The following is a 20,813-nucleotide window of genomic DNA, read 5'->3' on the forward strand; positions in this document are numbered from 1 at the left end:
TGTATGTATGTATGTATGTATGTATGTATGTATGTATGTAAGGATGATGATGTATTTTTGTACTAACAACCACGGAAGTTAGTAGATTTACATTCATATATGCCTTGTATTTGACCAGAGATCATGATTCCACATAGCTTGCAGCATATTTGAAAACAAAAAGCTTTTATCAAAGTGTGGTGATGAAGGCTAGTAAAGTACGCTTGAAAACCTTAATCCATAATTCCACCCTTTAATTGTATACCCTTCACTGTCTCTGTACTTTGTATGTGTTACTCTTTGTCGAAATTTATTACTTGTCCTCATTTGCTCATGTCGTAGCAATTTCCGCAGAATATAATTTCTCTCTCTCTCTCTCTCTCTCTCTCTCTTTCTCTCTCTCTCTCTCTCTCTCTCTCTCTCTCTCTCTCTCTTTCTCTCTCTCTCTCTCTCTCTCTCTCTCTCCTTTCGCTTAGTCTTTATTAAACAAAAAAAATCTCACACAAATTACAAATCTGCAGCATACAATAAATGGACTTTCCTACTGCTACTTATATAAAAATATAATCAAACATAAAAGCAAAATACAGTATATACGGTCAGTATAAAGGTTGTTAAAATTATTCCTTAGCTAATAACCTTAGTACAGTACCAAAATCATTCTTTTCTCATCAACACAAAAGAGAGAGAGAGAGAGAGAGAGAGAGAGAGAGAGAGAGAGAGAGAGAGAGAGAGAGAGAGAGAGAGAGAGAGAACTGAGACCTTCAGAGCAATCCTGAGTCCTTTCCTAAGCATCAATCTTGGAAGGCTCCCCTAACATCAGGATGGCCTACATCAATCTGTCTGGAGATCCAAAGGAACTGGCTTCCGTAGATAAACAAACACTTTGTTTTACTTGTTACCCTAAATTCTTGGCATTCCCCAGTCCTCGTGAACGTGGGTTCAATTAAGAGAGCTATTTCGGTAAAAATACATATATTCAAAAATAAAGCTTTTATAATGCTTCTTTTCTCTTTTTCAAAATTGGGTGTTCTATGCTGAGGAAGCCGACTTTGCAAGTTAATGGCCTATTCTGCTTGTTCTCTATGAATTTTGCACAATGTGTTTAATAAAATTATTTAGAGTGGAAATGGCAAAAATACACAAAATCTTAGTTATCAAAAACATAAATGCTAGAAGAATGGAATTCTCACTAAATACAATAGCAAAATTGACATAAATATATGCTGAAAAGACCAGGATCTACTAAGAACACCTAAATACAGCCATATCCCATTAAGAAAAGTAATTAAAACTGAAAGGGAGAGCAACTAAAGAGAAGGAGGAATTAATCACCTGCAAAACAACTTGTATGCCAGGAATAATCAATGCCTTGTTCACCATTTCAACCCTTGACAGCATTACTGACTTTGGACTCTTTGCGCTGCATTCCGAAAATTCCTTTCTCTTTCAACTTGGTGTGAGGCTACGGGAATTATCAGCATTTCAGTTTTCAAATTATATGTTTCTTCTCTTTTTTCAGCTCAGTTATAAAGGAGCTATTTTTCTTTTCACTGCGCTTCTGTCCACAGACTGAAAGATCAGTGCCCCTGCATCAAAAGGCTCAGTGACTTCAGACTGCAAGGTTCAGTGTCTTTACATCACAAGGTCCTGTGTCTTCGATCACACGGTTCTGTGTCCTAGGGCTGCAAGGCCCAGATCCCTCGAATTGCAAGGTTCCATGTCCTGGCATTGCTAGTTTCATTCACTGTTGCTTTTTCCCCCCTGATAGCAAGCTTTGGAGTTCTCCTTTTGCTTCTGTTTTTCTTGACTCCTAAAACCTATCTTGATTAGGAGGTAGAACGGTCTATCATTCCCTTAGCATTTAACCCCCACCCTCCTCTTTTCATGTTGTTCCCTGGCATGGACTGGAAAAGGGCATTTGCCTGCTTGTCTCACTGGCCTTTGCACTTAAAAAAAAACATGTCACCTTGCTCAGACCACGGGCTGAATAAAACAAGAATCAAAATGGGAAAGAAAAAAATTAGTATGTACTTCATCCTTATCTAATAATAATCGACTAGGATGCATTATGAATGACAGATAATCCTCTCACCTGTGGACCTTATTACAAATTTTACCAGTTGTTCTTTCACTATATGTGGACAAAAGTGACTCAATTTTTGCATGGATCTTCCCTACTATCCAAGATGTGCCCATCAACAAATTAGCCTTCCTTAGATCAGGACCTTTACACAAAAGTTAACTAGGGTAGACAAACGGCCAAACAAAAGAAGGAGGCTAAGGGTTGTACCCTTTCTGAGGGAATGACTATTGGGGTTAAAGGGATATTTTCTTATTCATGAACCCTTAATAAACAAGCTGTTTCAAGCTTGGCTACATTGGGAATCACTAATTCAAATGCAATAACTTTCAAGTCTAAAGTAAACTTACGTAAGCATAAATTTGTCAAAAAGCATATACAGCACCCAATTTACCTAATTTTGTTATTCCCTGAAGAAAAGGATATTTTACAAAACAAATTCCTTAAATCCTATATGAAAAAATTAAGAAATGCATCATGAACATATATTGGCATACTCCTTAACACAAAGGAATTAGCAGCAACGTGAAGGGGCAAAAAATATAGCAAAACCTAGAAAACTGTAATTAAAAAGGAAGCAGAAAGGAATATACAAAGGTTTCAAGAACTCTATCAGACAAAGAATGTACAAATGTTTCAAGAACTCGATCAGACAAAGAATGTACAAAGGTCTCAAGAACTCTATTAGATAAAGTTATTATCACAAATAAACCTTTTGTTTTGTCACCAGCACCTCTGAAATACAGTAAAGCCATAGCCTTTTACACTCAAAAATGCTGCTCTTCTTGAGAGCAATGTTAAACTTTTCAATCCACATACTTCCAAAATGAGAAACACTATAAGTTCTTCACAGTCAGACTAAATTATCCTGTTCCAAGTTCAAAAACAAACTTTGAGTAAGTAAGTTTATCACCATGCACCAAAATAATAAAGTAAGCTATGCAGTGACACAATCCACACTAATGATGCATAATGGCTCCACAAGAGGAAGAGAAACTAGAATTAGAGTACAAAATTTAGACCAAAGGCCAAGTGCTGGGACCTAAGAGGTTATTCAGCACTGAAACACAAGAAGAGGAGGTCTTCTTTTCCTTTCATGCAAATCAAGAAACCACAAATTAGAATGAAAGAAGCTACATTTCTCTAACAGTACATCCTACTCCTGAGGATTTCTTGGCAACATTTTTTATCAATAAAACTACAAATAACCACTTTAAAAATTCAATACAGAGCACTTTAAGAATGGCTTCAAGTCCTAACCCAATAAGTCAAGCAACAGCTACTTATAAACCACAACAGCAGATAAGCCCTTGAGTAAGAAATCTCAAAAAAATAAAACACTAAAGAAACACAGTACTAGTAACTTTCATATGGAAATCAATTGGACTGCCTGAGATTTATGAAACATACAACATACAGAAAGTGAAAATTTCATTTTCACTGAGAGCAACAACATCATAACCTTTCAGCTACTTACGAAGATTCTACCTGGCACTTCAAAGGTTTTCACAGTTACTTTGCTGACGTTTCTGATATTACAATCTGACAAAGATATATCAACCCCTAAGACAGTGTCACCACTGTTTAGTCGCGATCAACAGTAGCTTCAACTCTCTATCATTTGCGGATCCAACATAGATGATATGTAAGCGAAACCTTGTCACTTCCATTTACTGTAAAGTAGTTTAAGCTTCCATAATCAAACTGGATTTTTACCAATTTCTTTTTAAAATACCTTACACTACAGAAGAATCACTCGAGATAAAACAAATACTACGAATATATAACCAAAAATCATACCAGCTCTTCATTATCTCTTATGTCGAGAAAACTCACAGGTATTTTCAATATAAATTCTCACAACATAATTGCAAAGTCAACTTTAAATACATTTCATACGAGCAGTGTTCAGTAATATGTCATTCATCCATATCAAAATCTCAGATACTTAGTCAAGAGTTGAAAGACTAAAGCCACTGCCTCTGTAACTATACTAGCTTGCCCATCACAATCATATGGCATTACTATTTGAGCAACAAATCCCTGTAACCAAGACCCCATGATTAGTTAGTTATAATTATAAATGGTTCTTGTAGTTTATCAGATGCAATGTTTCATCTTTCAACTTCTGAGACGACCTTTGACATCTAATAATCAGTTTGCAGCATGTTTCTTTGCACACTTGAAAAATTGTAATGTCATACAAAACATGATCTGAAGAGATGAGGAACAGTCCATCCATAGGGAACCATAGTAACCTTCCTTATCTCTTAAAACCTCATACCAAATGGAGTTCACTGCTTAAATTTTGGAACAGTTCAACAAAATCTGCTCCTAAATTTGTAATTACACTCAAGCTGAAGTCCACTGGGCAATGACGAAAGCTGTTTGTACTTACCTCCTGCTGATATTTTTTATCAGCTGCTATTTTATTTGCTTGCAGCATTCTGACAGCATTTTTTGCTCCCTCCATGCACCGACATTCTACGTGTAACCGATGAATGAGTTCTACAATTCGCACATCCACTGGTGTTTCTAAATTATACTTATTGGCTGCCTCACCTGACAAAAATAAAAATCAAGATTTACTTTTAATTATAAATAAACTTTTCAACTTTCAGTCCCATATACTATATGACTTGCTAAGTCTACTGCCAGTTACTCAAGTTAGAATTATTTGCATCAATATTGTGTTGAATGGAAAAAACAAAAGTTTTCTTTTTTAATTTACAACTCCAAATGATACATGATTAGAAATACAGGAAAATACTGACAAAACTACCAGCTAGATCACAGTTCTGTGGGATGAAACAAATTTTTGTCTGAGTAACATCTAACAAAAGAAGAAAAGTGTTCAGCTATAACTGTCACAAATGCCACTCAACTTTTTATCTATATTCAACAAGAAGAATAATACCTCAGCTGTTTTGAAATAAGTTTGTTTCTCTATCTAAACAAGTAATATTGAGTAATAATTCACACAATGAAATTTGTTGCATACTTATGTATATCTGAACAACTCTTGATATAAAACATGATATAAAAACCAAGGTGTTTGTTACCTCTGCAATAACACCAGAGTACAGTATGGCAATCTGACTGCTATAATATCCACTGCTGTTATCATTTAAATGCTACCAAGCAATTAAAAGATCTGTGCAAAATGAGTAATATCAAATTGGTCCAGCAATAAAAAAAAATATAATTTTACACATGCAGACTCTATTAGAACCATGCATAACTATTTGGGTAAAATCACTGTTTTATAGTATTATGTACTGTTAATTTTCTTTGTACTTTATTAGTATTTTAATAGGTTTGTATTGAACTGTAACCTTTCAGTCACAAAACACAAGCCTTTTATTATTAACCTGTCTTCATTTATTAATTTCATCACTAAGTACTTCATTACGGCCACTGAGTTAAATGCATTAAGTCAATGGACTGGTGGACTGGCTCAATGGGCTAGTTCTCTTGAAAGAAATAAACAAAGGTCTTTAAAAAAGCTCATACAGTACTGTACTGTAGGTACCTACAATTCCATAAAAGACTTTTTTTCATAGTCACTGGATTGCCAGAAAATTTAATTATAAGAAATCGTAATTACAATAACATCCAAGAAGACTTTTGTGAGGTTAGCAAAAAATCAAATGGCTGATTATCTAAAACAAGGTCCTTATCAATGTAACTTCAAGAGCAAGAGCAAATGTGGTGTCATCAATAGCATCAAATGCAACCAGGCTCCACACAAAACATCTCATTCAAATAATCATGATAAACAAGTTTCTTGTGTTCAGCTTCAAACAACACTACCCTTTCACATTATATAAGATGGATATCTAACAAAGCTTCTCAATTATTCATATATATAAATGATGTATAACCATTCGGGGAGGGGGCTAACAATAGGTGCAACTTGTGCAAAGGCGTTAAGAGTGTATTCAAGCAAATCTAACAAGCAAGTACCAATAAGCTGCTTTATCAGTTTATGGATCATACTTTGTCTCTACCATGAGAAGAACTGTTTTTTCATGGGTGAACTCCAGTACCTTCGAAGCAAATTTCATACTGATATCTAAGGGAATTAACACACTTGTCCATCTTCAATTTAAAAAAAATTTTTTATCTATGCTGCTAACAATACTTATGTTACTAAAGGCATTTACTCCACTAATTAGTAAAATCTTTTGCCATAAGTCTTATATCAACTTTTTTAATACAAACTGTAAGGGATTACAGTATTGGCAAAATTTACATTTACTTTGCACATTTCTGTTCCAGGTTTTAAACTGGAGAACTGCTTAACATGCTCAACACTGTTTTTACAACTTAGTTTTTCTTTATAGGACCTATGGATTTTGTAAAAAGTTTGTTTTTCACTGGCTTAAATATGCCTATTGTTATTTATGGAAATTATTTTTAATGGAACCTCTTGAACAGATTCATTTAATCAATATCAAATTATTCTCACTTACAATACCCACTGACATCCAGCCATTGAGTGATTTTCCTTAAGGATCAGTGTCTGGTAATATAAGTCAAAAGAATGGATTTGTAGGTTGATTTTGCAATGGTTCCTCTGATAGAAAATTATCATCATATCCTTGGAAAAATTTCTAACTTATATATCCTTGAAATGAATTTCTATTGGTCTCAGTATAATGCAGTGTGTTTTGAGCATTGTTAGGCTACTCTAAAGACAGATATCATTGGGAAGCAATCACATGACCACAGATCTATGTTCAATTCAAAACCATCAGCTATATCTGCAGAACACTGATGTCAACTGAGAAGAAGTTATTATGAGTTTACAAAAATTAATTGTTTCTTCATTACTTAAAAAAAATAATTGTTTTTTCATTACTTAAACAGCAAAGACATTTAACATCTATGATCTGTACAAATATAACACCATCACGGGCAGGACTTGGACACTAGATAAGCCAATTTATGTTGTTACTATTATTAGGTAGTTTACTCAGACCAGAAAATTAAAATACTTTTAACTCTCATAGACCTGGCCCCAACGGTTTCCCTATATTAATAAACTTTAAATTCTATAAAAAAAACTTGCCTTCCTTTAAGATTTAATCACCATCATCACAATCACTTCCAATGCCATAAGATGAAAAGGACATCCGTGAAATTCTACCCATCATGCCTTTCCTATGTTTTATCTCCCAATTATTGCCAGCTCCCTTCTCATAGGATCCTGGCTAATACTAACAATATCAAGCCACAAGAGCACTGACAAAGAAAATGGAAAAGATTTTAAAAAGATATGACCTGACATACAATGTCAATATTCATGGCCTGAGTATGGTGGGATAATCTTATTTCAAATCAGGAATTGGGGGGAGAGATGTGTTAAAAAGAGGTTGACTGACACCTCAAAGATTGAGTTGGTTTGGACATGTGATGAGAAAGGATAGTAACAGATGCTTAGAAAATCATTAGGTATGAGAAGCCAAAGAAATCAAGGAGAAAGGCAGATATATGAAGACAGACCTGATGGGAGTTCAGCTATAAGCACTAAACATGCTTACCATTGCACTGAGAGAGAGAGAGAGAGAGAGAGAGAGAGAGAGAGAGAGAGAGAGAGAGAGAGAGAGAGAGAGAGAGAGAGAGAGAGAGAGAGAGAGAGAACCTTGAAACTTAACTGTTATCAGATGAAGAAACTGTAAATTCCACCAATTTTACCTAAGTGTACTAATTACTAATCAACAGCCCTGCTTTAGAAAATAAGCCCCTTAGATTCCCTGATAACAGTTACAGTAAGAATGGTAAAAATACAGTCCCAATAAGGTACTTGTTCTGTTATTAATTAAAACTGAGTAAAAAATTAAAAAACACATCTGGTCTTCTTTCATAACAGCAAAAATACTCTATTACATTAACATTTACGTTAGTTGCACTTGTGCAGAAAGAGTTTCCTATGACTTATGATCCAACCCAGCTTGTTAAAACAAATGTTTTTGTTCAAAATCAAGCTATACATGGGACTACATAGTAGAGTGAAATGCAGTCAGTATTAGAACATAGGGCATGAATTTATCCAGTTCATTACCATGCATCAGGTAATAAAGAAATTACACATCATTATCATTAATTAAATTCAGATTTTAAAATTATGGGATTTAATGAGAAAAATCTCCAATCTCTTGAGTCTTGCACACTTTCTGCTTTAACTCTCACCTGATCTAGGTCTTTGTCTGTGTCCCTTTTCATTATTTTTTGGGCATCCATGGTGATCTTTGCCTTCCTTCAGACATAACTACTTTTATTATTAACCTCATGTCTAATTCCAATCAAATATGTGACATTTCCTCAATTTCCTCATTTGTAATGAGATCTTCCCACTGCACTCTAGCCATGAGTCTTCACATTACAAAGTAAAGTTTTTTGAAATCTCTTCCAATTCCTTTGTCAGTGCTGATGTGCCTACTGGACAGAGTAGGTAAACCTTATACAAGCATTGTAAGTTTTTTAGCGTGCTATCAGTAGTACAGTAGAGCTATCTCTTGCCAGTCATTCAAGTCTTCTCTAATCAGTTTCTTACTACCTCTCTATACCTGCTTTATAGTTCACTGTGCATCCACAGTAAGAGAAATATTCTACCTATTTAGAAATCAGCCATTCCTCCACAAGTTGGTGCTTCATTACGGTTTCTCTTCAAGCCTCCTCTTATATATTCTGGAGGATCAAAACTCTTTCTTGACATAAATTTTGTGTATCTACTGTATTTCAAATGCTTCCTTTCCAATAGCTAAAAGCTTAAAGTTGCTTACTTTAATTTTCAATCCCTTTCCCTTCGTTCCCTTCAGTCGTCTTATAAGCATTTCTACAGCTCTTTCATCTGATTCTAGTGTTAACAAAGTTGTCTGCATTAAACAGCTCAGATGTGACTCCCTTCCTGCAATCATTTGTAGTTTCCCTCCGTTAGTATGACAAGCAACAAAGAATTTGGCACAGATCATCAATGGACCCAAAAATTTAATTCACTACTCACTATTTTCATCATAAATCTTGTGTTTCACCAATATCAACAGATCAAGTGTCCTTATGTTGCCTTCAGTTTTTGTGATCTAACAGCTTGTCTTAGTGGTATGGCAAAAAGCTTCTTGAGAACAACATATACGTAATATAACCTCTACCGCGCCACATGCAACAGTCATCTCATCATTATAAAGACTACCTCTTTTGTGGAAGGAAATTAGAGGCAATACCAATTTCACCTAATGCCTCTTACAACAACATTAAACCCTTTATATTCAGCAGACCAATACAACTGAGTTACATATCTACTCTGACATAATAGAATAGAATACAATATACACTACAATTTAGGCTGAAGGCCAAGCGTTGGTAATTCAGCGTTGAACAGAAAACTGAGAGCACAAAGATTACAAAGGTGTAACAGAGGAAAACCTCACAACTATGCTATGAAACAAATGTTAGGGGAGGGTGGAAAATAAGATGGACATTAACAACTTGAATATCTACTCTTATAAAGCTGGCCCAAAAGACAGGCTCTTAACTGAGGGTTACAAATTTCTGTGAGAGAACCATGTAGATGGGACAGCTAGGTGAGAAGAGACCAAAGGAGACAGAGTAAAATGCAGAGAGCAATGCACCTAGGGTATGAAAGAACTTCTTGTACTCTGATACATCCAGTCTTCTATGTTACCCCAAATTACTTACAAGTAAATGTGATACCTATCCACACAGAAATTTTTCTTCAAGCTGGAAACAAAACACTTAACTTTTGAAAAGAAAAACCAATAGATAAAATTGTCCACATTAATGCTATAGTTACTGTGCAAACCATTCATCTAAAATACAATTGCAAAATGGTATTGCTTAATATTTTGTTAATACTATTTCCTGCTACTGTACTATCTTTTGAATTCTTACACACTATGGACAATACTCAGGGTTCTTTGCAACATCTGTTTGGCCACCATCTGCACTACTACTTGCTATTTAGAAATCAGCCATTCCTCTTCATTTCTTCAAGCCTCCTCTGTTATTTCCTGCTCTTTTACATCTTTAACTTTCCCTCTGTTTTCACCCCTCATTCAGACTAAAACCTCTAAACAAATCGGGAATAAAACCGCAAGACAAATCTCAGGAGTATACGAAAGTGACCTACTTTATAATCATAAATCTGTAAAAAAAAAGGGGGGGGGAGGGTCAAGTTACACTTCCTCTTTCTGTGTCAAAATAAAATCCCTAAAATAATTTTTCACATTTGTTGTCCAATTTAGCACGATTCACAAATAAACCTTCCAAAAAGAAGAAACCCTTATTACTGCAGCCTAGTATGACAACAGCATCCTTTCACAAATGTTACACAAGACTTCTAAGTAAGCAACAAAATATGTATATATAATATCTTAAAAGTTTAAAGTTTAAAATAATTCACCAAATTATAAGGTCAGAAATAAAATGCTATGATTCAACTGAAAATGTTTAAATTTGGATGTTTCATGTTTCATGCAATGCATTAAATCTACAGACCTAAAGGGTTACAAGGGTTTAACATATCACATGGGATACATTTTTGCATACAATAGTACAATAGTCTTTAAGGGTCTCTTCCATCACTGTTTCTACACTTAACTTCCATATACAAAGTGCGGCTGAACATACAAAACTAACTGAATCAATTTTCTTGAAGATACTGTGTATATATATATATATATATATATATATATATATATATATATATATATATATATATATATATATATATATATATATATATATATATATATATATATATATATATATGTGTGTGTGTGTGTGTGTGTATAAAGAGAGATCTTAGTTGAGAAGGCACCACCAAGGACAGTGGACCAAGAATGTGGAAAAGCATTATGATGGGGGCGGGGAACACAGGTGTGAGAAATGCATGATGTGAGTGGGGGGAGGGGAGGGCAGGCACAAGAAATGTGTGATGCAAGTGTGGGAACTAGGATGGGTGCAAAGGTGTGGGAAATAGGAGAGTAGTGTGAGGAAACTGAAAAGTGGGCAAGTGTAAGAAATGGAGTCACATTTACATGGCAATGGTCAGATGTCACCTGAGAGATCTATGCAAATAAGTGTATGTTAGGTCCCATGTACCCACAAAAGGACACATGATTAACACAGAAAATACTGCCTTAAAAAAGTTAATTGTCTAGAATACCCCAAGGAATGGTTCCTACTGGAAATCTGACTTGGGGATTTGGTTAAACTTTATGTAATAATGAAAATGCTATTGGTATTCTTACTACTGCATGTAGCCAATATGTACAGTGCTGTTCAGTGCACAATGTACTGTACACAGTACTACTGTGCAGGTCTTTGCAGTAACCCTTCAACCCATCCATTATTTTCCATCTATTCCCTAAGAGGCTGTCCCACTTCTTGAACTTTAGCTTACTCCTTATTCAGTTCTCATTCAAAAACATCCTTTGGGAGAGCATTGTTCAAGTCTAGAAATGTGACTCAGTGCAACTGAATCAACTATGACTCAACATTTTTACTATATAAACTTCTAACACTTGGAAGTTCATGACTAGACTCTAGTTTTGAGGCGTTTTTTAACTGTTAATCATGAGGCCATAGTTTTTATATGGATTGCATAATTGCTAATGGGTACAATAATGAATGCAGAAATGCAACCTCTGGTGATCATCAGGGTAGTAATCTTGGCCCACTACTAGTAATGCCTAAGCACACTTCATGTGGTCTAGACTAGTCTTGCAGTGATCCAATTTCTGACTGTATTCCCTAAGAGGCTGTCCCACTTCTTGAACTTTAGCTTACTCCTTATTCAGTTCTCATTCAAAAACATCCTTTGGGAGAGCATTGTCCAAGTCTAGAAATGTGACTCAGTGCAACTGAATCAACTATGACTCAACATTTTTACTATATAAACTTCTAACACTTGGAAGTTCATGACTAGACTTAGTTTTGAGGCGTTTTTAACTGTTAATCATGAGGCCATAGTTTTTATATGGATTGCATAATTGCTAATGGGTACAATAATGAATGCAGAAATGCAACCTCTGGTGATCATCAGGGTAGTAATCTTGGCCCACTACTAGTAATGCCTAAGCACACTTCATGTGGTCTAGACTAGTCTTGCAGTGATCCAATTTCTGACTGTAGATCTGTAGCTTTTGATTCTCTTAATAAAGTCTTAGATAAAGTCACCCCATAGTGAAAATGGAATGAATCTGAACCCTTAACAAAGTTTGACTGTTAGCAAGTCTAAAGCATTAGATACCAATCACTTAAATCTTTTAACTGAACACGTTTCATTAAATGTTTGCAACTAATCAAAATTCTTAATGATATTCATAACTGCAAATTCCCTTTTAAGAAACATAGCAGGCCTACTTCCTCATCAGATGTGCAAAAATTGGTATACTACAAGTCTTTTGAGACTTTTGGAGACTTGTCTGTCCAGACAAAATTCTGTTATCATTTGATTTTGCCATGTTTCAATACTGTTCCCTAGGTTGGTCTTCAGCAGCTGACTTGTATTTAAATTGTTGAATACCCTAGTTTATTAAGTTTCTTATTCCATATCTTACAATTAATCACTGTAATCAATTAATCAATTAATTCACTGTATGCTTTATATTTTTCATAATTCTGATCATCTTTTGCATTCATATACCATACCATATGATACCATCCACCACAGGATTACTAGATTTGCTGTTAATTCTAACATTCTAACATTCTTGCCTTCTCTTTGGTGAGGATCAATACCATGCAATTCTTACCAGCCAGGGGGAGGACAAGCCAGTCCAACTTGGTGCCGGTCTCAAGCCCAGATAAATGGGGAGAGTTGCTGTCTGGTCTAGCCAACCGAGTATGAAAACAGTGGCAAAAAACTAAATAATGAATCCCCTGACAACAGTGAGAAATATGCAAAAGGTACCGCCAAAGTCATGACTGCGGCTAAAGAAGTTAGTGAGGAGAAAGGATTGGAAAAAGAAAGGAAAGATCAGAATTGGAAATTGGAATGTTGGTAGCCTCACAAGAAAGGGAAGAGAGTTGGTTGATGTCTTGCAGAGAAGGAAAACTATGATTCTGTGTATACAAGAGACTAAATGGAAAGGGAAAAGCGCAAGAAAGATTGAAGAAGGATATAAAGTTTACTACGCAGGGGAAGATACAAGGAGAAATGGGGTAGGAATTATTCTCCATCCAGATTTGCAGGAGAATGTCAGAGGTCCAGCGTATCAGTGACAGACTCATGGGCTTAAAGTTTGTGAACGATAAGAGAATATGGCATATATCATCTCGGCATATGCCCCCTCAACAATGGTGTAGTGAAGAGGAGGAGGAATTCATAGGAAAATTAGAAGAATACATCGAAAGAGTTCCAAGAAGTGAACTATTGGTGTTATCTGGGGACATGAATGCCCATGTAGGTGAGAGTTCTGATGGCTTTGAAGGACTACATGGAGGACGAGGTTTTGGAAGAAGAAACCAGGAAGGTGAAAGACTGTTAGAATTAGTAGAAGCTATGAATCTGGTAGTCTTGAATACATAGTTTCAGAAAAGAAGTCATCTGGTAACATACAAAGGTGGACAAAATGAGACAAAAATTGATTATGTTCTGTTTAGGAAGGAAGACAAGAAAATCATTATGGGTTATACGGTTATTCCAAATGAATCTGTTGTAGCTCAGCATCAACTGGTAGTGGCACATTTTAGGCTGGAAGCAATAAGGAAAAGAAAAGCCCCAGCCAGAAATGGGAGGATTAAAACTTGGAAGCTGGAGGGGGAGAAGGGAAGAGAGTTCAGAAGTAAAGTGGAAAGAGCCAGAAAAGAGAGATATGTGAGTGGAATTTCATAATCGCCTGAGGAGATATGGGATGATATGAAAGAGATTGTGGTGCCAACAGCAGCAGAGGTGTGTGAGAGGACAAATGGTAAGCAGCAACAGGAAAAAGAAACATGGTGTGGTGGAATCAAGAGGTTCAAACAGCTGTGAAGGAAAAGAGTAGAGCCAGAAGACGGTGGGAAGAAGATAACAACTACCAAACAAGAGAGGAGTACAGACAGACAAAGAGGGAAACAAAGAGAGTGGTAGCAATTGCAAAGGGAGAAGCCAGGAGAGAATGGTATGAGAAGATGGGAACACCAGAGGGAGAAAAGAAGAAGAATACCATGCAATTTTCTTGATGTTTTATTCTAGCTGTAACCAAATTATGGAATGACCTTCCTAATCAAGTAGTTTAATCGTTGGAGCTACAAAAGTTCAAACTGGATCCAAATGTTTTTTACCGAGTAGGCTCAAGAGATTTTCTTATCTTATAGTTTTATTCTACCTTATTTATTTTTCTTTGTTTGTGTATAGTTTATTCTTTAGTTATGCATTGCTTTTTCTGTACTGAGCTGCTTTCTCTATTAGAACTCTTGGGCTTGCAACATTCTGCTTTTCTAACTAAGGCTGCAGCTTAGCTTGTAAGAATAACAACAATAATGGCAGATTTGGAAGTAGGAAAACCAATACAATTATGGTGAAAGGGCTTAGTTGTACATTCAGACCACATCAGATTTAGGCACAGAGTGCAAACTATTCAAGAAAATGAGAGAACTCATTTCACATATAACCCCATCAACTGAAAACCCCAACCTAAAAAACATTACTGACAAAAATGGTATACAACAACCAATGCATCTCCCTATATGTGTTTCAAATTCGATATATGGTGGCATTAATAATAATGAACCCAAGGTTTCTTGATTACTTGTGAGTGCTTGTTCTAATTACAAGTAACCATTCAACTGCACAAATTATAATGCCAGTATCCAAAAATACACCTGAACAATGTTTCAACACCACAAGATTACTATTTTTTTCAATGAAACAAAAACAAGTATGACTGCAACTGGCAGCTGACCTAGCTCTTTAAATGCATTCACTATTACAGAAACTAAAAATTTAGTCATCATTACAAAAACTAAGATATTCCACAACAATGAAAGCCTCACCTTTGGGCTTACCCTCTGCATCTACACCATTTTCTGTTTGAATTTGTTTCGCCTTCATTCTGCGCATCTTAATGTACTCAATTTTGGCCTTAGAATCTTGCAACATCTGCTGAGCTTCTGCTAATAATTTTTTGTCTCTCATTGGTCCCGCACTGTACATTTGTATCATGTTTTCTGCTCCCACTTTAACCTGGAATTAGGCAAGAGGTTTTAAATTACATCATCAATCAAGAGAATACAAAACAAGATTTACTGGTAAGAATGATTAGGCTCCTTATCAATAAACTTGATAAAATGGCTGTTCCAAACTATTGCGCTGAAACTGTATATAATCAATACAAAATATTGGCACCTGTCAAAAAAATTGAGGCAACTGAAACAGCCACTACAATATTTCTTACAAAGTCCAAAGTCAAAAGCTTAAATGTTTCGTTCTCCTCATAGGGCTCTCCAAGTCTTCTTAGAATATAAAATAATAAACTGCAGACACTTAGAACTACATGTCAAAGCTCAAATTTTAACATACTGTGGCTTGTTTTGAAAACCTAAATCAGTGTTTTGAACATCCTTACAGATGATCTTTCTTAACTGCTTGCATGGTTAGCTGTATTGACGATTCATGTGAACAAAGAAGAATATTTTAACTATATCAAAGGTTTCAGACTTTTCATTCTTTAACCTCACTTTCAACAGTCTCCTCAGGGCTGTTTGTCACTGATCACCTTCATACCTTTTAGCAATCCCACCGCTCATTCTTAGCTTTCTTGATTCAGAACTTTTTGCCAATCAATACTTTCTCCCTCCACTAAAACATACTACTACTTATACTCCCAAGCTTACTCATTTCTATTACCTAAACTCTTCCCTTCACCCCATGGCTACTTCTCAGTCTTACCTATGAAAATTTGACTCAAGCTAATCAGTTGTCCTTGTTCCTTGGCACCCCTTCTCACATGCTAATTATCAGCCACCGTATTTTTCATACATTCCACATACCAAAAGCTGCAATAATTTTGTCACAACTTTTTCATGCCAATCCCAATTATTGCTGCTACTTACCCATGCCAAATCCACACCACATTAATTTACGTTACCACATCGATCTCAATCTTTGCTTCTGGCACTTTCCCACATTTCTTCATTGCATATTAATTGGTATGTTACTTAGCTACTGAACATAAAATATTGCAATAATTATCAATTATTAGCTTGACAACATTTAATATAAATATGAAATTATAATAATAAAGTTTTATATATACTTACCAAGTAATTACATAAATAACATTTCTAGTATCGGCAGCTAAAACTTGAAACTTGTGGTAGCAATTCTTTTGTTTTGGTTTTGGTGACTAACCCTGCCCATTTTCAAGGAAGAAGAGGAACAACTAAGTAAACGGCTTCAATTTGTTTTTGCCATTATGTCCATGCGAGGGGAGGAGGGAGGGCTTCAATTCTGTAATTGCTTGGTATGTATACAGTATATAAGAAGCCCTGTAATTACTTGGTAAGTATATATAAAACTTTATTTTATTATAAAAATGTCATTTTTATACAAGTGACTTACCATGTAATTACATAGCTGATTCCACATTGACAAGAGGTGGGATACATGGACTACTCTACCCCAAACCATTATATAATGTAATGAATTTGAGAATAGAAAATTTGCTAGCATTGGGACAATGCCTATTGTTTCCTTACCTGGTAAGAGAGATGCTGCAGGAAGATACTGTCTCTGGTTGGCACTCATCTTACTCAGTAGAGGCAAGGGGGCATGGCACTGGATGGCCTACTACATCAGTGGGAGACTTACAACGAAGGACATCACCGAATGCTAGTCAGGTAATACAAAATTACCTCTGCTCAGGGAACAGTACTAAAACAACACAACAAGATAACAATGCTGTCACCTACAACAAAAAGTTTAAAAAAACACCATCACCCAACCATTTAAAAATGGGGGGTATCGAAGTAAATAATATCCCCAGATTCCTCTAGAACTCAACACCATAGATCAAGGCAAAGAGAAAGGAAGGATGGGATGCTTCCTACATTTCCTCCCCCAACACCATGCCCGCCACCAACAAAGGACCCAAAGTACTGCATTCACTAAAAACTGTTTGTATGTCCCTTAAATAGTGGGATGCAAATACTGATTTACATCTCCAATATGTTGCTTAGAGAATGCCTGACAGAGATAGAATTATGTTTCAACACTAAGGATGTAGCTACCGTCCTGATTTCATATGCTTTAACCTTCAGAGAAGGTAAAAGCTCTTCTACTTGAGAGTGGGCTTCTCCAATGAGCTCTCTTAGGAAAAAAGAGAGAGCATTCTTCATAAGAGGACATGACGGATCTTTGACCGAAGTCCACAGATTACTTGAAGGCCCCCTTAACTTCTCAGTCCTCTTCAGGTAAAACTTTAAAGCCCTTAAAGGGCAAAGAGCTCTTTCTTCCTCTTCAGGTCCTAGATTTTCTCCCAAATTCTTAACCTTAAAAGAATGAGGCCAGGGCTTAGACAGATTCCATTCTTTGCGAGAAATCCCAGTGTACAGGAACAGATCGCATCTCCTCCCGAGACACCAATCTTTCTATCTATGGCCTGTATCTCACTAACCCTCTTAGCTGTCCCCAAGGCTACCAGGAAGAGGGTCTTCTTAGCCAGATTCCTGAGCAAAGCAGTGCTGATAGGCTCGAGAGGTGGTCCAGACAACCATTTCAAGACCAAGTCAAGATTCTAAGATACTGGTTCTGCCCTCTTTAGCTTACTTGAATCAAAAGATTTTATTAAATCAGAGAGGTCCTGATTCGAAGATAAGTCAAGGCCTCTGTGCCTGAAGACTAAGCAAAGCATGGCCCTGTAGCCCTTTATACAGTAGTCGAAGAGGCCAAACCTCTGGAGGTTCTGAGGTATAAAAGGAAATCTGCAATCTCCGTCAGAATTGTTTTGGTAGAAGAGAGTTCATTCTTTCTGCACCAAGTGCGAAAAATGGACCACTTGTTCTGGTAAATGCTGCAAGAAAATTGATGTCTGCATTTCGAGACAGCTTCTGCAGCTGCTCCCAAAAAACCCTTAGCTCTGGGGAGTCTTCGACAGTTTGTACCCTGTCAGAGCTAGAGTAGACAACCCTTGATGAAATCTTCTGACATGTGATTGTTTGAGAAGAATGTCTTTGAGGGAGCAGCCTTGGAGAGTCTACCAGAAGTCCAATGAGATCCGGAAACCATTCCTTTAGAGGCAAAACTGGAGCAATCATTATCATAGACATTCTGGTGGGACCTGAATTTGTTCAATACCTCTTGTATCATTCCGAAGGGAGGGAAGGCATAGACCGGTAGCTCCTTGTTGGACCTGTCCTGAAGCACTGCGTCTGTCTCCCATGCCAACGGATCTGGGACTAGTGAACAAAAAGAGGGAAACGATGTTTTTGGAAGTTGCAAAGAGGTCCAGAGTCGGTCCTCCCCACAGTCTCCACGGGGTCGAGCAGACTAAAGGATGTAGAGTCAACTCAACGGGAATGACTTCACTGCCTCGGCTCAGTTGGTCTGCCAACACACTCAGTTTTCCCTGGACGAATCTTGTTAGAATTCTCGTCCAGTTCTGGTCAGCCCGGAGAAGCAGATCCTTCGCTGCTTCGCAGAGCAAGAAGGAATATGTTCCTCCCTGTTTACTTATGTACGACAAGGCTGTTGTGTTGTCCGAATGAACTGCTATGGTTTTGTCGTACACCTCCAAGGCAAAGGCTTGAAGACCCAAGTGAACAGCCTTTAGTTCCCTCACATTTACGTGCAGTCCCTTTTGATCTTGCGACTATGTCCCGGAGAATTCCGTCTCCCATGAGAGTGCCCCAGCCCAAGTCCGATGCATTGGCAAAGAAGCTTAGGTCGGGGTTCTGAGGTGAAAGGGACTTCCCTTCTAACAACATGCTTTCTGACCTCAACCAAAGCAGGTGTTTCTTGACGTTCTGGGTCACCGGAAACATGAAAGAGTCTGGGTGCCTTTTTCTGTCAGCTGGCTCTGAGGAACAGCTGCAGTACTCTCATATGAAGCCTCCCCAGAGAAACAAACTGTTCTAATGAGGTCAACGTCTAAAGAGACTCATCCATTTGTTGGTTTGTACAGCTCTGAAGGGAGAGAAATTCGTCTATCGTACGTAGACAGGACTCCACTTTCTTTGGGGCAGGAAAAGCCAGAAAAAGAAGAGAGTTCAGAGTCATCCCCAAATAATCTTTTTCCTGTGGAGGAGCCAGCTGAGACTTCTGATGATTGATCAACAATCCTAAATCCTGGGTTAACACAAGAGTTTTCCAAAGGTCCTCTGCGCATTGTTCCTTCAATGGGAAGCGTAGGAGCCAATCGTCTAAGTAAAGTGAGATGTTTAACCCCCATGAGATGAAGCCAAGACGCCAGGGGGGCCAGAACCAGCGTAAAAACTTGAGGGGCCGCTGTTAGTCCAAAACATAGAGCTCGAAATTGGAAGATTTGGTCCTGAAAAACAAATCTTAGGTACTTCCTTGAATCCTAGTGTATGGGGATGTGGAAGTACGCATCTTGCATACCTATTGAGACCATGCGTCTCCGACGAATAGCAGCAAGAATGGAACAAACCGTCTCCATACAAAAATTTGTCTTTAGAACAAAGCCGTTCAGTACACTTACATCCAGAACCGGTCTCCATCCTCTGTAGCCTTAGGGACTACAAAAAGCCAATTGTAGAATCACTCTGAGCTCGGATCTGTGATTACCTCTACTGCTCTCTTCTCGAGGAGGGAGTGTACTTCCTCTGCGAGAGCCAAAAACTTTGAGCCTACGGAGTAAGCAGTCAAGCTGATGGGCTTCTTGACTAATGGAGATCAATCTGTGAATGGGATTGAGTAGGACTTCCACTACCCATTGTTCTGCCCCTTTCTCCCTCCAACTCTCCCAAAGGAGAAGGAACCTGGCACCTACTGGAGCACAGAGGACACTGGGTTCATTTCTTGGCTGAAGACTTGGATGACAATTTCTTGATCGAACGTTCGTACGACCTCTTGGTTGAGCCCTTCGCTTGTTCCCATGAAAGGGAAAGGGCTGCAGAGGAGAGGATGTCTTGGAGCTAAAAGATGGAAGCTCCTTAGGACTCCTTTAGGAATGTACCAAAAGATCATGCGTTGACTTCTTTTGTAAAGCCGAAGCAATATTATCCACCACCGACTGCGGGAACAAAAACTCGACGTACAGGAGGGGAGAAGAGAAGGGCAGATTTCCAAGCTGTGGTGACTCCCTTTGAGGTGTAAGAACAACAAAGCTCCCTCTCTTTAAAATTCCCATGGCCAATTCATGAGAACCACCTCTAATCCCCATATCCGCACAGGATAAGACCTCAAGAAGATCTGAAGATAAATCCAATGGTACAGTACGGTGTTCCTGAACTTTACGAGCTAGACTGCCCACCATCCAGTCGAAAAAGCTGACCACTTCGAAAATCACAAACATGTTCTTCAGCAAATGGTCGAACTCGCCTCTTGAGAACATTATTGTGGCTGCTGAAAAGGTTGACTTACGAGATGAGTCAATCAGACCGGAGAAGTCCCCTTGGGAGGAGGTAGGGACCCCCAACAAAGGAGTTTCTCTGGTGCCATAACACTGATATCTTCTGTTCAACAGCCTTGTAGGGGGATAACTGAAGCAAGCCTTCCCTTTCTCCCTCTTGTCTGAAAGCCAAGTCTTAACTTCGCTCAGTGCTTTCCTTACAGAGGTGG

General features: G+C 37.5%; 1 protein-coding gene across 20 annotated transcripts in view; it reads right to left on the reverse strand.

Annotated features, from left to right (window-relative positions):
* Window positions 1-20,813, reverse strand: part of Pkn (serine/threonine-protein kinase N) — a 733,150-nt gene that overhangs the window by 414,649 nt on the left and 297,688 nt on the right. For 16 of the 20 annotated variants that reach the window (XM_067091623.1, XM_067091613.1, XM_067091622.1 and 13 more), the window contains 2 exons: window positions 15,068-15,257; window positions 4,461-4,624 (listed from right to left, as the gene is read on the reverse strand). In XM_067091623.1, the coding sequence (XP_066947724.1) occupies window positions 4,461-4,624; window positions 15,068-15,257 (354 nt within the window). The remainder of the gene's footprint in view (window positions 1-4,460; window positions 4,625-15,067; window positions 15,258-20,813) is intronic. The other 4 variants (XM_067091618.1, XM_067091615.1, XM_067091606.1 and 1 more) reach the window with 1 other exon arrangement.

The sequence above is a fragment of the Macrobrachium rosenbergii genome, chromosome 48 (genome assembly GCF_040412425.1).
Source record: "Macrobrachium rosenbergii isolate ZJJX-2024 chromosome 48, ASM4041242v1, whole genome shotgun sequence".
Classification (NCBI taxonomy): domain Eukaryota; kingdom Metazoa; phylum Arthropoda; class Malacostraca; order Decapoda; family Palaemonidae; genus Macrobrachium; species Macrobrachium rosenbergii.